The 15,888-nt window shown below is 40.1% G+C and overlaps 1 protein-coding gene across 8 annotated transcripts in view; it reads right to left on the reverse strand.

Moving 5' to 3' along the window:
- Positions 1–15,888, reverse strand: part of LOC144313630 (ankyrin repeat domain-containing protein 26-like) — a 110,112-nt gene that overhangs the window by 1,347 nt on the left and 92,877 nt on the right. The window contains exon 17 of one of the 8 annotated variants that reach the window (XM_077896669.1): positions 12,681–12,797. The exons of the other annotated variants lie outside the window; for them this stretch is intronic. Coding sequence (XP_077752795.1) covers positions 12,714–12,797 — 84 coding nt within the window. The 3' untranslated portion in view covers positions 12,681–12,713. Of the gene's footprint in view, positions 1–12,680; positions 12,798–15,888 lie in introns of those variants that run through there. 8 annotated transcript variants of the gene reach the window in all.

A 15,888-nucleotide genomic window follows, 5' to 3' on the forward strand; every position in this document is an offset into this window, starting at 1 on the left:
TCTTTGGCATGAAATATCTGAGTATGTGGCGCAGATGCCGATCCTGACTCTGCTAATCTCCTTTATTAAATTCCTGTCCCCAGGCCCTTCTCTTTTCTGGAGGCGTGCTTTGGTCTAAAAAACCCCCTTTACCCAGAGTAGCCTGGGAGGTTGCAACTATCTGCCCCCCTGGGTGGGGGGTGGGCGCGCGCACGTGACCAGAGTAGACAATCCCAGCTCTTTTGCCTACAGGCAGGCGATGCAACTGCTTCAGAGCTTCTTCCCCAGGGAGAAAGCTAAACTGGACTTCTGAAAGCAGGCCCTTGCCTAACGCCTCCCCGTCCTACTCAGCTTCCCTGACTCAAAGCTTTTCCGTGAGAGCACACCTTCAGTGAGTCACTTCTACACGAATCACAAGAGCTTCTAGACAGCCCTGCCTAAGAGCATGTTTGCGCAGGTTTCGGCTGGGTGAGGTTTTCTACTGGTGTCTACAAGAGGTTTGGCCAGCATCATCGTCTGAAAACAACCAGTTGAGCCTTAGGGAACCAGACCTAGGGATTTACACGGCTGCCCTCACGGCCTCAGGGGGAAACAGATACGTAAATGAACAATCACAAATTAGTAAAATGCACATAGATGAAGGGTGCTAAGAAATACCGGAGAGAAGAGTGAATAATGATGCTGGGAAGTCACTGAAAGCTCTGTTGAGAGAGTTAAATTTGGGTTCAATCATGAAGACATGAAAGTGGCTGAGATTTGCTCAGGTAGACAAGGGGTAAGGCTGAACCAGAGAGAAAATGTCATGTTTAGTTAAAAGAGGTTTGAGAAACATGTTGTGTTCACAAATCTGCACGTAATGTGCTAAGAGGGAATAAGTTGCAAATTGGTACAAGATGAATGTGTGTCTGTGCATATGCACATACATAGAATTACATAGAATTTTCGATCAATTACGTGATGGAGAACCGGAGAAAGATAAGTAGGAAAATGACATAGATTTCTTTAAAAAATTTTTAAATTAATTATTTTAGTTTAGGTGAAATATGGATGAGAAAAAAAACTCAAAATGTATAACATGATATAAACATTTAGTTAAAGAAGATTCTAGCAACAATATAGAGAATGTAAGGGAATGGAGTGGATCTGCAGGAGGAAAAACCATTTGAACGATGGGAGTAAAGGTGCCAGAAACTCTGCAGGCTGGGAGGATGCAGGCTCTAGAGGAACTGGTCTGTAATTAAATCTACTTATACACTCAGATGTGTTGGGGTCATTCTATTTCTTGCACTTAGTAGGTAAGTAGGCGGAAAGCCAGACCCCCTACATCTTTCAGGATAGGTCAGAGAGTATGGGACTCCACGTGAGAAGGGCAAAGAAAAATTCTCAGTCATCCGTCAGGTCCTATTATCAGCAACAGGATCCCTCTGTGAAAAAAAAGACATTTGTCTCTCCAATGGGGTGAATGTTTCTGAATCTCCAGCTCTGTGAAACCATTCCCACGCAGTTGATATCTTCCATCTTTTCTTTATATTAAAGGGACTTGTATTCTTTGATTTCTCTGTAAATCACCATTATGCTTTTGACAGGCACACAGCAACCCATTACAATATCCCAGGGAAGAAGTGATAAGGGTTAAACTAAGACAATGATCTAGGGAAGGAGAAAGGGATGGGAGGATCACGATGGGGCACTGAAAGATTTATGTGGTAAAAATAAAATAAATGCAAACTGGCTATCCTTTGGAAGTAAGATAGGCTAAAGTAGAAAATACCTATTTATGCCACCTTAAAAATCTTCATGCTCAGAAATGTCACAGTGTTAGCACACTAAAATAATATTAAATAGCTTCTTGTTTGTTAAACCACAAAAGTGTATCAGTTTGCAAAACTCAATTCGAGAGAGGCAGATAAGGAAAAGGGAAATAGAGAGAGACATAAACAAAAGCTATCTTCCTAAATCATAAAAGTAAGATATGAACATTTAGCTAGGTCTGAAAGCTAGGAAAACAACAAAAAAGGTGTCATTTTTCTCTTGTAAAATTTCATCATTAAACTCTGGGTTTGCTAACTATGGCCATGAATCATAGCTACATGGCACTGATGCTACGCTACTCTAGTCTCCTCTGGGAGAGGCCACTATGCCATTGTGTTATGACAGCAGGTCTGAGCCCAGCCAACATTGTCTAAACATTGTCTTAGGCATCCAATGACCCATGCCCTCCTGCCAAAAATTCACAGGCTCAGCTGTGAGTTGTATCCTCCTGTAAGCAAGTTGTTAGTGACTTATCTTACTAGGAGGGAGGGAAAAGGAAGCAAAGATACTCCCCCTTTGACCAAGGGAAGTGCCTGGCAATGCTTCTTCTCCTGAATGCACATGAGTGTAGACAGATCCCCTTTATATGGGACGTCTGGGTGGCTCAGTGGTTGAGTGCCCGCCTTTGGCTCAGGGCATGACCCCAGTATTCTTGGATCCAGTTCCAAGTCGGGCTCCCTGCATGGAGCCTGCTTCTCCCTCTGCCCGTGTCTCTGCCTCTCTCTCTAGGTCTCTCATGAATAAATACATAAAATCTTAAAAAACAAAACAAAACAACAAAACAAAACAAAACAACCCAGATCCCCTTTATAGAGCCGGTACACCCATCCCCCAGCTCCTGTGCATAAGAGCTCACAGCTGCCCTGCCTCCGGATAATTACCCAGAGTCCCCACTTTCCAGAGAGAAATACTTTCTAATATGACTTAGGTTCCAGGACCCCCAAAGATCAGGACAGAGCTGATTGTTTTCCCCTGAGAGCACATCCTTGCTTGACTCTTTTCTCTTTCCTATTCTGCTTCCCTCACTTCCCTGATTTATTTATTTTTTTCCCATTTGCTTCCTGAAAAGCACTCTTACAGTAAATCACTGAGACCCAAATGTCTCCCCCAAGGCCTGCTTTTAGGAAACGTGACCTAAAATAAAAGGCTTAACAATAATATGGCTGACCTAAAATAAAAAATTGGCAACTGAGATTTTCAGCAAAATAAGACAGGGAGAACACTATTTGGTGGTAATATTCATAATCCTAACAATACTGGCAAAAGAGAAGAGATGCTTATATTTCATTAGGTCTCAAGATAACATGATGGTCCAACAAAGAGGAGTTATGTAGTAATTATCCGTGACAACAGCAACATCACATCAGCAAGGCAGACTAACAATTACATGTTGTTTTCCTTTGGAATTGTATTGACAGTAATACAACACTTGTACCACATCGTTCTATTTGTATGCCATTAAGTATGTGACCTTGAAAAGAAGTTGCTTAATCTTTCTGATCCTCAGTTTCCCTATCAGCAAGATAAATTTAAAATGCCTTCTTCCTGTAATCATCATGAATATTAAATGAGAGGCTCCAGCAAAGCAATTAGCATAACACTTGGCTCTCTCCAAATATTAATTTCCTTCCACTTTCCTACCATGTCACCATCAATTAATATTTCTTTTTAACGCACTGGCTGTATTGTACCGTAATCAACACTAAGATTTAATCTAAGTTTATTCTTTTATCATTGTTCAAGGTGATGTGATCAGTATGAGAGATTATTTCCCATGCTTCTGAGAACAAATTATGGGAAACTGACAGGATTAGCTCATTTACTATAGTGGATATTTGTGTTTTTGCTTGCCCAGCATATCTCTCTCTCTCTCTCTCTCTCTCTCTCTCTCTCTCATGTTTATTTAGTGCTGGCAGCATGCTAATTTTTCCCTGGGGAAGTCCCTCTGTATTTCTAAATTTTTATTAAAGATGGTCTCCCACCCATAGGAGGGCTGGGCATCTGACTCAGCTGAACCAATCAGATGTATTTCCCAAAACTGTTTGTCTTGAGTGACCACAGGATGCAAAATGGTTGACATTTCTTCCTCATCACAGTGATGCTCTGAACAGAATTCTCATTAGTTCCTGCTCCTTGATCTCTCAAATTCAGCTCTTCTTTGAGAGGCCTTTTATTTCACAATCTACTTATCATTTCAATAAATGGCTTCTACTGCTGTTAGCCAAAGATAGTCTCTGTTGCCTGCCACCAAATGAGCCCTATAAACAGTGATGCTTAAATTTTAAAAAAAATTCAAGAATTTCAAATAAATCTTTAAAGATGGACTTAGGACTTTACATTCTAAAGTGGAATGCTTTAAAGCAAAGAAGAAGAAGAAGAAGAAGAAGAAGAAGAAGAAGAAGAAGAAGAAGAAGAAGAAGAAGAAGAGAGGAGGAGGAGGAGGAGGAGGAGGAGGAGGAGGAGGAGGAGGAGGAGGAGAAAAGAACATTCTCAATTTTATTTGAAGGGATCAATATCGCGGTTATTCATAAATATATATGTTTTATATATAGGATCATTTGCCAGTTCTGACACCAATGGATGATATATCTTAATTAAATATGTTTTACATTAGAAATATATTACACATGATGATAAATTTCAGATAACCCGATGCCACTTTCATGTTTCACTTGTGTTTTAAAACATATGCCCCTTCTCAAACTAAAAATTAATACAATAGCAGATTATAATATCCCTACTAATATATTAGCAGATTCAGTATTCCGTAAGTACTAATGATATTATCAAATCATAACTAAATTATGGTAGAATAGGAGAGTATCCCAGAACTTCTGATTACAGATGAATCACTATAAAATTAACAATGTACTATCCCATAGAGTATGTTCTGGTATCTATTATTTATCTGTCAAAGGGGAATTAATAGGGTATCCCAGATCCTGAGTCACACCAGGATGATTCTCACAGCTCAGGGGAGTATCCCTTCTAGACATACCTTCTATCCATCCCACACATATTATTACCATATTGCTGTCCCACTGCTAACCTACATGCAAGTATGCTTAGACTCGGTAGGCAAAGAGACCAGAGTCTCTATGGAACTCTCAGCAGGGCAGCTCCTGGTCCAGGGAAATGTAAGCCCATGGTATTCTGGAGATCAAGTGCAGGTTCCCGAGGTGCCGCGACATTCTCAGGACAGCGCACTTTGCTGTTTAGCCACTTAGAGCTCCAAGTTCTCCTCCCCAGTCCCTATGTTACTCTATCTCCCTCAGAGAAAATACTTCAGGTCAAGTCTGTGCCATTGCAAACTCATGCATCTATTGAACAGACATTTATTGCTTGGTGGTAATGTGTCAGGCTCCCAGCTGGACTCAGAAAAACAGTGGTGAACAGAACCGATGAAATCCCCACTTTCACATTTGGATGTGAGTGGCTGGGATGGGCAAGAAGCAGGTAAATAAGTAGACTAACTAGACAATTCCAGATAGCCATAAGCACTAGGCAGAAAATAAGGAAGGTGAGTTGATTGAGAGGGAACCATTTGGTAGTGACAGGATGGTTAAATTTAGTTTTGGTGATTAGGAAGGGTCTTTCAGGGGAGGTAGCCTTCTTGTCCTATGACTGTGCCAAAGAACTATATAAACAGATTTAAATTTTGTGAGAAGAGCAGAGGACATCAAAACACACCCGCAATGTACTGGTTATTATAGGGCATGTGTCCCATCGGCCTGTACCCATCTGAAACACACAACTACTGCTATTTGAAATGTCAGTATCTAGGATATGATATCCTCCTCCGTGCCCACTCCTCATTTTTTTTGTTGTTGCAATTATATTAGCTTAAAGGAACTGTGTATCGAGATTTAGCCTCCAGATTCTTACCCAAATTCCTACAAAGTAGTAATATTTGAATGAGTAGAAAAAAAAAAAAAACCCTTAAGAGTTGTCTTGGTCTCCTGTGAGCTTATCTTTATTGCTGGATATTCTAAGACAACGATTTCATTTTCTGTTTCTCTTTTTGATGAGGAATGATCAATGGTTTTTCAAGTAAGGATTTTAAAATAAATGAAAAACAGCTCCTTTCTCTAAAAATTAAAAAACAAAATCTTGAGCAGCCCAGGTGGCTCAGCGGTTTAGTGCCGCCTTTAGCCCAGGGCATGATCCTGGAGACCCGGAATCAAGTCCCATGTCAGGCTCCCTGCCTGGAGCCTGCTTCTCCCTCCCCCCTCTTTCTCTCTCTCTGTCTCTCATGAATAAAAAAATAAAATATTTTTAAAAAGTAAAAAAAAATCTTATTCAATATTTATTTCTTTAATGGCGTTTCAACATAGTATACTATAGTGTCAAGAGGAAAATATCTATTGCCAAGGTAAAGTACATGGCGTGTACTAATACCTTATGGTTGAAAGAGTGAATATATGTGGTTTCTCATTCAGACTGCCCCCACCCCACTAGTTTGACTTAGACAAATTCTTCATTCCCTAGAGACCACCAGCCTGATCACCTGGAGAAAGAGAGGTTACATCAGATGGTCTATAAGGTCATGTCCAACCCTACAATTGTATGACTCAATAACTCAGCTGGCTATTCCCGATGACATAGTTAAAATGACATTGACTTTAGAGCCTACATTTCGAGACTGGGTACCTATGGCAAGATAAAGCATTCAAGGAGCCAAGCTGGCAATGGGACTTGAGAAAGGCAAGTGGAAGCAATGCTGTTGCTGGCAAAGACCCAGGTTTGGTTCTCCATGCCACCTCAAATCATTCCAGACCAAGCTCATAGTCACAGAGACCCAGAGACCAATACTCACTTGGGAGAATTCTTTAAAAAGAAGAAAAGCACTTCACTAAAATACTACCCTACCTGCAGCTTTGTTCTCAGATGGACCTGAGGTCAGAACCTGTGCTAAAGGCTAACCCAGATCTCAGGAAGACATCTAAAAGCCTCAATCTCCACATCTATAAAACAGAAAATAAAAACCGTATTTCCCTCTTTGAGTTTTTGTGAAGATTAAATAAAATAGTGATTGCAAAGCACTTAGTATAGTATCTCTTATTATTCTTTTTCTTAAAGATTTATTTATTTATTTATTTATTTATTTATTTATTCATGATAGACATGGAAGGAGGGAGGGAGAGAGAGAGAGGCAGAAACACAGGAGGAGGGAGAAGCAGGCTCCATGCTGGGAGCCCGATGCAGGACTTGATCCCAGGACTCCAGGATCACGCCCTGGGCCAAAGGCAGGCACCAAACCGCTGAGCCACCCAGGGATCCCCATCTCTGATTATTCTTAGGAATTTTTATAAACCTCTCTGACCTTTGGACATAAAAGAATCTGCACTCAGGCTCACCTACACCATGCTTTGGAAACATTAAATCATTCCAACAGCAAGTCAAAAGAATTTCTCAGCAGGTAGCAATTTACTTCCTTGAAGTTAAATTCAAATGTTTTATTTTATTAAAACAAGCAAAACAAAGGTAACAAGGTTCTATTTCTGCTTTGTAGCTGAACATGTGTATGAATGTAATTGTAGTTGTGCTCCATAAATCTGACAGCCATTTTCAAACTTGATTGGTAGAGTTTATGCAAGTGTATGCAATGCACATTATGCTGTACTCTTTCAGTTACAAATGATATATAAATACAGGAGGATGAAAATTTAGAGAACCACTCGGAGACCCACAAAACACCAAAAACAACTTCAATATATAGACTACAAGCCTGGAATACCCACAACCTTGATGTTTATCATTGGTCATGCTGAGCAGGCAAGCCTTTGCTTTCTGATCTAATCAACTTCAGAATGATTGTGAAGCCAACAGCTGTGTCAGAGCAATTGGAAAAATAGATTCAGAACAAAGGGGAAGACCCATCTCTCTAGGACATCTCCCTCTGGAACACATGCTAAGCTTCAATGGAATGTATAAATATTTCATTCACTATTTTGTACAACATTACTCCTATGATTTATATGTCCAACCCATTACTTTTAAAAGAACATTGACATACCCTTTGAACAGTGCCTCCTCTAACCTCCCTCTTCCCTTACTTAATGAGCTTAGGGGGATTAGAACCCTAAGTAGAATCTTTGCCTGTTCCATATAACATCACAGGTATATTTATATACCAAAATATAAAGTCATTTACTTTCATTTTGTAGAAGTGTAGCTTCCCTTAGGACAGCTGTTATCTGGGATATTTTCTGTTTTGTGTTTTCTTTCATGATATTTTGAGAAGGACAGAGGCATGAGGAGGTACTGAGATATTGTACTTCCTATCCCTATTGCATCTGAAGGGAACAGGAAGATAAATAAAACGACAGGCATGTAGAGGAAGAGTGGGAAGAGGAGAACTGGTTGACCCTGCTAGAAGGAGCTGCAGGTCCACAAGCTGGCTTGCTTTCACAACCTCACAGTTGGGCCAGTGGCTTCAAGGACACAATTGACCAGATAGACATGGCCTCCTTCAATTGCTGATTCCTATCTTTGCAAATTTTAAGGAATTCTAGAGTTTAAGTGGATTGGGATCAATGCAATTTATGATTAAGCATGTTTTGGTGATTTTTACTTTCTAATAATGTGTATACTTAAAAATCCAGAAAGATGTGGGCCAGAACACTACTCAGTATCTTTCAAGTCAGGAAACACAGGATTTAAAATATATTATTTATGTTTTAATAGTAAGGTAACACAATTTTTGCTAACCTCCAGACAGTTGAAATAGCTAAAAAATTAAAACAAGGGGTCAACAGTTCACCCAGAAAAAGACCACAATAAATAGTCTATTTTTTTTTCTGTTACCAGATGTTTTGGATATTCTCAAGCAATCCCGATCCCCTAAATAGAACTCGTCCTTCACTGATAAGGAATAAATGCTTTAGGGGATCCCTGGGTTGCACAGTGGTTCAGCGCCTGCCTTTGGCCCAGGGCGTGATCCTGGAAACCGGGGATCAAGTCCCGCGTTGGGCTCCCGGCATGGTGCCTGCTTCTCCCTCTGCCTGTGTGTCTGCCTCTCTCCCTCTCTCTCTCTGTATCATGAATAAATAAATAAAATCTTTAAAAAAAAGGCGAAAAAAAAAAGAATAAATGCTTTGGGATGGGTTTTTATTTTTCTCATTCAATGACAGGTTCCTTTTTTTTTTTAAAGATTTTATTTATCTATTCATGAGAGACACAGAGAGAGGCAGAGACACAGGCACAGAGAGAAGCAGGCTCCCTGAAGGGAGCCTGATGCAGGACTCGATCCTGGGACCCCAGGATCACGACCTGAGCCAAAGGCTGACACTCAACCGCTGGGCCACCCAGGCATCCCAATGAGAGGTTCCTGCTCCAGGAGGGATCTGCTCAGTCTGCCCTCATTCCAACCTTGCCCCCCATCCTGCCGCCTGTTAGGGAGGGGACCTGGTACACAGATTATGCTTCCCAAGTTCTTGGGTCTGCTAGCTTCTGCCTGGGTTCCAACTGAGCAGAGACTAGACAGCAAAGAAAAGGAATATATAGGTTATCCCCTCCTTCTTCCCTGCCTTCGGAGGCTTCTCTATCAGTAATATGCTTCTCTGTAGTTTCAGTTTCAGTCGACACCTTTCTGGAGCTTCAGCTGCATAACTTCTTCCATTTGCCCCCAGTCTAGGGGTGATGGTGGCTAATAATCTCACGGAGCTTGCTTGGCTTCTCAGTTCGTCACCCCTGGACACGATCCCCTGAAACACATTCCTTTTTGTTTTAATAACTAGCATGGATTCTGTGTTTCTGGCTAGCCTCTTCCTGATATACCTCCACAGTAATTTATAGACTGTTACCTTTTCTTTAGTTCATTCAACAATTCTAGAGCATCTAAATGTAGCAGGTACTGCTTGAGTGGCTAAAAGTACAGCAGCAAACAAGGCCAACAGTATGCCTGTTCTTGTGAAGCTCCATAAGTTTCATGAAGACGGACAATAAACAAAAATATAAAATGACAGATAATAATATGTAAAATTCAGAGGAAGAAGGCTAGGCAATGTGCGGATGAGAGACTGAGCACTACTTTAGTTTGGAGAGTTACAGGAAGCCTCACAGAGGAGGTGCCATTTGAACTGAGCTATGAAGGACAAGAAGGGACCAGCTATGTCACAAAGAAGAGACGGAGCACTCCAGGTAGAGACAGGGAAACTTGGGCAGGAAGAAGTTTAGAATAGTGGAGGGACAGCGAGGCCAGAAAGGAAAAGCTCCTCCTGAGCAGAGGTCAGGGATGGAGGTAGAAGACTGGTCATGGAGATAGGAATTTGAACTTTATTTTTCTAAGTGGGATTAGAAGCCATCAGAGAGTTATAAGCAGAGGTAGGGAGCATGATTTAATTTATAATTTTAAAAATTTACTCTAACTGCTTTTGGGAGAGTGGATCGAGGGAGGGCAGGAGGGGAAGCTTCCAGGTGAGTCACCTCTATTACCAGGGTACCTATGATGGTGGAGATTGGGCTAAGGTGGTAGCAGTAGAGAGGGAGGCGATGTAACTGCTGTCAAGGGAGAGTGGATGGGATTGCTGATAAATAGAATGTCAGAGTAAGATCAGGAAAGAATAATGAAGGATAATTGTGATTTTTTTGGTTGACCAAATAGATGGATACGTAAACCAAAAATCATTCTCGATCATATTTCTTTCATCTTACTAGAGTTAACATTCTTCTCTTGAGAAGTATTCATACATAAATGTAAACCTGGTATTTGTTTCATTACCCAGCATTTTATTTTGAAAACTTTCAAGTCTTTGAAAATATTACAAGGACATTACTGTAAACACCACAGGTTCCTTTTCCTATATTCACCAGTGTCAATATTTTGCTACATCTGCTTATATCATTTTCCCTCTATATATCACCCACACACACACACACAGTTTCACTAAAACACTTAAAAGGAAGTGGCAGACATGACACTTCCCCTCTTGATTATTCAGCACATATCTTCAAAGAACAGGACATTCTCCCATAAAGCTGTTCTATTTTCACTCCCAAGAATTTTTACCTTAATGTGAAATTATTATCTATCATATAAGCCCTCTTCATATTTCTGTTTCCCACAAAATTGTTTCTTACAGCCCTTATAGAACCTCCTTTCCCCTCAAAATCTGCTATCCAATAAAGAATCATTCATTTTTCATATCACTATTGTCTCCTTAATCTAAAATAGACCAGTCTTTTTTTTTTTTTTTTTGAAGAGTCTAAGCCAGCTACGATGTTCCTCAATGGAATTTTTTCTGCTTGTTTCTTCAAGATTGAATTAAAGACAAACTTTATTTGGTGGATTACTACAGAGATGATATTGTGCCCTTCTTAGTGATCAGCCAGGAGGTGCATGCTATTACTTGGATCCAATTATGGGTCAGATAAGTTTGATCACTTGGTTAAGATGGTGGCTTTTTAGTTTTAATCAATAGAATCTTAATAGCCTTCAACCAACTCATGAAATTAGAGAAATATCTCTTTGCTATTTCAAAACATAACAACAGTCACTGCACAGAATGTTCATAAAAATGTCCACTCCCTTGAAGGTGGATAGCTCTCTCTGGAAATATAGGGAAACCGGTAACAACAATAGTGAAAGAAGACTGTATGTGTGTCACCTGTCTTAAACAAGCAGCCATAGGTAGTTTCTATTATAAATAACTCTTTGGAGAAGAGTTAGAACATAGCATGACATGAATGGAAAGTGATGTGCAGATCTAAATTTAAATGATCACAGAGGGACACCTTGGCAGCTCAGTAGTTGAGCTTCTGCCTTTGGCTCAGAGCATGATCCCGGAATTTTGGGATCAAGTCCCACATCCGTGGGGAGCCCGCTTCTCTCTCTCTCTGCCTGTGTCTCTGCCTCTCTGTGTGTCTCTCATGAATAAATGAATAAAATCTTTAAAAATAAATAAATAATAAATGATCACAGAAAGTGGGTTCCTCCATGCATAATGCCAATCCTTTGCTTGAAATAAGTGCCACGGGCTAATTCCATAAAAGAAAAGTCATATGCAAATATTTACACAAAACGGTACACTGGATATTCTCGCACCTGTTCTCACAATTAATCCTCAGGTTGTTTCTTCATACATGTAATTAAGATTCAGAAAGGCTCCCTAAATTTCAATAGTTCAAATTCTCAAATTCAAGTCTCAAAATTAATTCTCAATTCTCAACGTTAATATGTTCCAATTTACCATTGGAATCTATAATAAAGTTACTCTAAAATACATGTACTATCCAGAGTGGGGGTGAATGGGTGATGGGCACTGAGGGGGGCACTCGATGGGATGAGCATTGGGTGTTATTCTGTATGTTGGCAAATTGAACACCAATAAAAAATAAATTTATTATTAAAAAAAGAAAATGAGTAAAGAAAAGTGAAATAAAACAATTTTTGAATTCCTAATTGACCCAACAGACAATGGTTTGCTCAAAAACCAGCAACCAAGTACTCAGCGATCACAGCTTATGAGTAAGTGAGATGAGGGCCCTACGGCATGAGAAGGAGGAATTGAGAATACTCTGTTCTGAGGAATGTGTATTGTGTGTGAAGCCTGTGAGGGCACTCGGATTCTTTATAAATGCATCCTGCAAACTCTTTAAAAAATAAGAAAAGAAGCATAATCTAGATACTAAGGAGGGAGAGAAAATGCAATCACAAAATGTTGAATTAAAACCAAAGGAAGCAGGAAAACACTGGAAGACATAAAAATAAACAAAGAACAAGGGCAATAACAGACAACAGTAACCAATATGGTAGATATTGATCTAACTATACTCAGGATCATGTTAAATATCAGTGGTGTAAATATGCTAATTAACAGCCATGTTAAGACACTCAACATCACCCAGCATCAAGGAAACGCAAATCAAAACCACAATGAGCTACTTACCTCATACCTGTCAAAATGGCTAAAATGAACAAATCAGGAAATGGCAGATGTTGGTGAGGATGTGGAGAAAGGGGAGTCTTTTTCCACTGTAGGTGGTAACGCAGGCTTGTGCAGCCACTGTGGAAAACAATGCAGAGGGTCCTCAAGAAGTTAAAAATAGAGCTACCCTATGACCCAGAAACTGCACTACTGAGTTTTTGCCCCAAAGATACAGATGCAGTGATCACAAAGGGCACATGCTCCCCAATGTTTGTTGCAGTATTATCAACAAAAGCCAAACTATGGACAAAGCCCGAACGTCCATCAACGGATTAATGGATAAAGAAGGTGTTGGGGGTGTGTGTGTGTGTGTATGTGTGCGTGCGCGTGCACACACACACACACACACACACAGAGCGAGAAATATTACTCAGCCATGAAAAAGAATGAAATGTTGCCATCTGTCATGCTATGGACAGAGTTGGAGAATATAATGCTAAGGGAAATAAGTCAGTCTGAGAAAGACAAATACTGTATGATCTCACTTATGTGGAATTTAAGAAACAAAAGAGATGAATATATTTGAAGAGAAAATAAAAAGAGAGAAGTAAGAAAAGAGACTTTTTTTTAATAGAATTCATTTATTTATTCATGAGAAACACAGAGGGAGAGAGAGGCAGAGACACAGGCAGAGGTAGAAGCAGGCTCCCCGCAGGGAGCCCGATGTGGGACTTGATCCCAGGTCTCCAGGATCACACCCCAGGCTGCAGGCGGCACCAAACCGCTGCATCACCGGGGCTGCCCAATCACAGTTATTTTAAAGTCCGCATCTGGTAGTCACTGAAGGTTGGAGTAGCTGTGCCAATTTGCTAAAATCAGACAGCAATGAAATTTGCTACATCAATTGGCTCTTCCTTTCATGAACAGTTCTCTGTAGGATATGGTGCTATTTGATAGCATCTTACCCGCAGTACAACCTCTTTCAAAATTGGAGTCAGTCTTCTCAAACCTTGCTGCTGCTTTATCAACTAAGTTTATGTAATATTCTGAATCCCTTATTGCCATTTCAACAGTCTTTACAGATTCTTTCCCAGGAGTAGGAATAGGTTGCGTCTCAAGAAATCATATTCTTTTTTCATCCATAAGAAGCAACTCACTATCGGTTGAGGTTTTTTTCCCCCCACTTTTAAAGCCATCATTTTTGGCATTAGTACTTTTAAAAATTTTTAAGTTTTTGCTTAAATTCTAGTTGGTTAGTATGTGGTGCAATATTGGTTTCAGGAGTAGAGTACAGTGATTCCTTACTAATGTATAACATCATGTGCTCATCACAAATGCACCCCTTAATGCTCATCACCCTGTTCGCCCATCTCCCCTCCAGAAACCATTAGTTTGTTCTCTGTAGATAAGAGTCTCCTGTGGTTTGCTTCTCTTTTTTGTCTTCCCTTCCCCTATGTTCATCTGTCTTATTTCTTAAATTCCACATATAAGTGAAATGATATGGTATTGATCTTTATCTAACTGACTTATTTCATCCAAGTTCTATTATGAGATTGCAGCAGTTCAGTCACATCTTCAGGTTCTACCTCTAATTCTAGTTCTCCTGCTGTTTCCACCCCATTTGCAGTTATTTCCTCCACTGAAGTCTTGAGCCCCTCAAAGTCATCCCTGGGGTTTAGAGTCAACTTCTTCCAAATTCCTATTTCTGTTGATATTTTGAATGCTTCTCACGAATCACAAATGTTCTTAATAGCATTTAGCGTGGTCAGTCCTTTCCAGAAGGCTTTCAATGGACTTTTCCCACATCCATCAGAGAAATCAGTATCTATGGCATCTATAGCTGTATGAAATGTGTTTCTTAAATATTAAGCCTTGAAAGTTGAAAATGACCACTTGATCCATGGGCTGCAGAATGGATGTTGTATTAGAGGTAGAAAAACAGCATTAATCTCACTGTACCTCTCTGTCAAAGCCCTTGGGTGCCCAGGTGCGTTGTTAGTGGGCAGTCATATTTTGAAACGAATCTTTTTTTTTCTGAGCAGTCAGTTCAACAGTGGACTTAAAACATTCAAGAAACCATGTCATAAATATATGTACGGTCATCTAGGCTTTGCAGTTCCATTTATAGAGCACAGATAGAAGGGATTTAGCATAATTCTGAAGGGCCCTAGGAATTTCATAACAGTAAATGAGCATTGGCTTTGGCTTAAAGTCATCAGCTACATTAGCCCCTAACTTAGAGAGTCAGCCTGTCCTTTGATGCTTTAAGGCCAGACATTGACTTCTCTCTAGCTATGAAAGTCCTAACGTCCACTATGAGGCTGTTTAATCTACATTGAAAATCTGCGGTTCAGTGTGGCTGCCTTCATTAATTCTCTTTGCTACAACTTCTGGATACCTTGCTGCAGCTTCTGCATCAGCACTTGCTGCTTCACCTTGCACTTTTATGTCATAGAGATAGTTTCTTTCCTTAAACCTCATGAACTAACCTCTGCTAGCTCAGACTTTTCTTCTGCAGCTCAACTAATTAATTATTAGGGCTTTTTTTTTTTCCAGAGCAGTTTTTGAGTCACAGAAAAGTTGAGGAAAAAGTAGAGATTTCCCACATACCTGTCTCACCCAAAACACACACACACACACACACACACACAGAGAGACAGAGAGACAGAGAGAGAGCCTCTCTTACGTCAAGATTTTCCAGCGGGCAGGGGAGGGGGGCACTTGTCAGAACTGATGAATCGACACTGATACATCATTATTACTCAAGGTCCATAGTTTATATTATGATCCACTCTTGGTGTTATACATTCTGTGGGTTTGGAAGAATGTGTGGTAAAATCTATTTGTCAATATAGTATCATACAAAGTATTTTCATGACATTATTCTTGTATCCCGGGGATAAATCCCACTGGGTCATGGTGAATAATCTTTTTAATGTATTGTTGGAGCCTATTGGTTACTGTCTTGTTGAGAATTTTTGCATCTGTGTTCATCAGGGATATTGATCTATAATTTTCCTTTTTGTGGGGTCTTTGTCTGGTTTTGGAATTAAGGTGATGCAGGCCTCATAAAATGAGTTTGGAAGTACTCCATCTCTTTCTATCTTTCCGAACAGCTTTGGTAGGATAGGTATGGTTTCTTCTTAAAGTATTGATAGAATTCCCCTGGGAGGCCATCTGGCCCTGGACTTTTGTGTCTTGGGAGGGTTTTGATGACTGCTTCAGTTTC

The sequence above is a fragment of the Canis aureus genome, chromosome 5 (genome assembly GCF_053574225.1).
Source record: "Canis aureus isolate CA01 chromosome 5, VMU_Caureus_v.1.0, whole genome shotgun sequence".
NCBI lineage: Eukaryota > Metazoa > Chordata > Mammalia > Carnivora > Canidae > Canis > Canis aureus.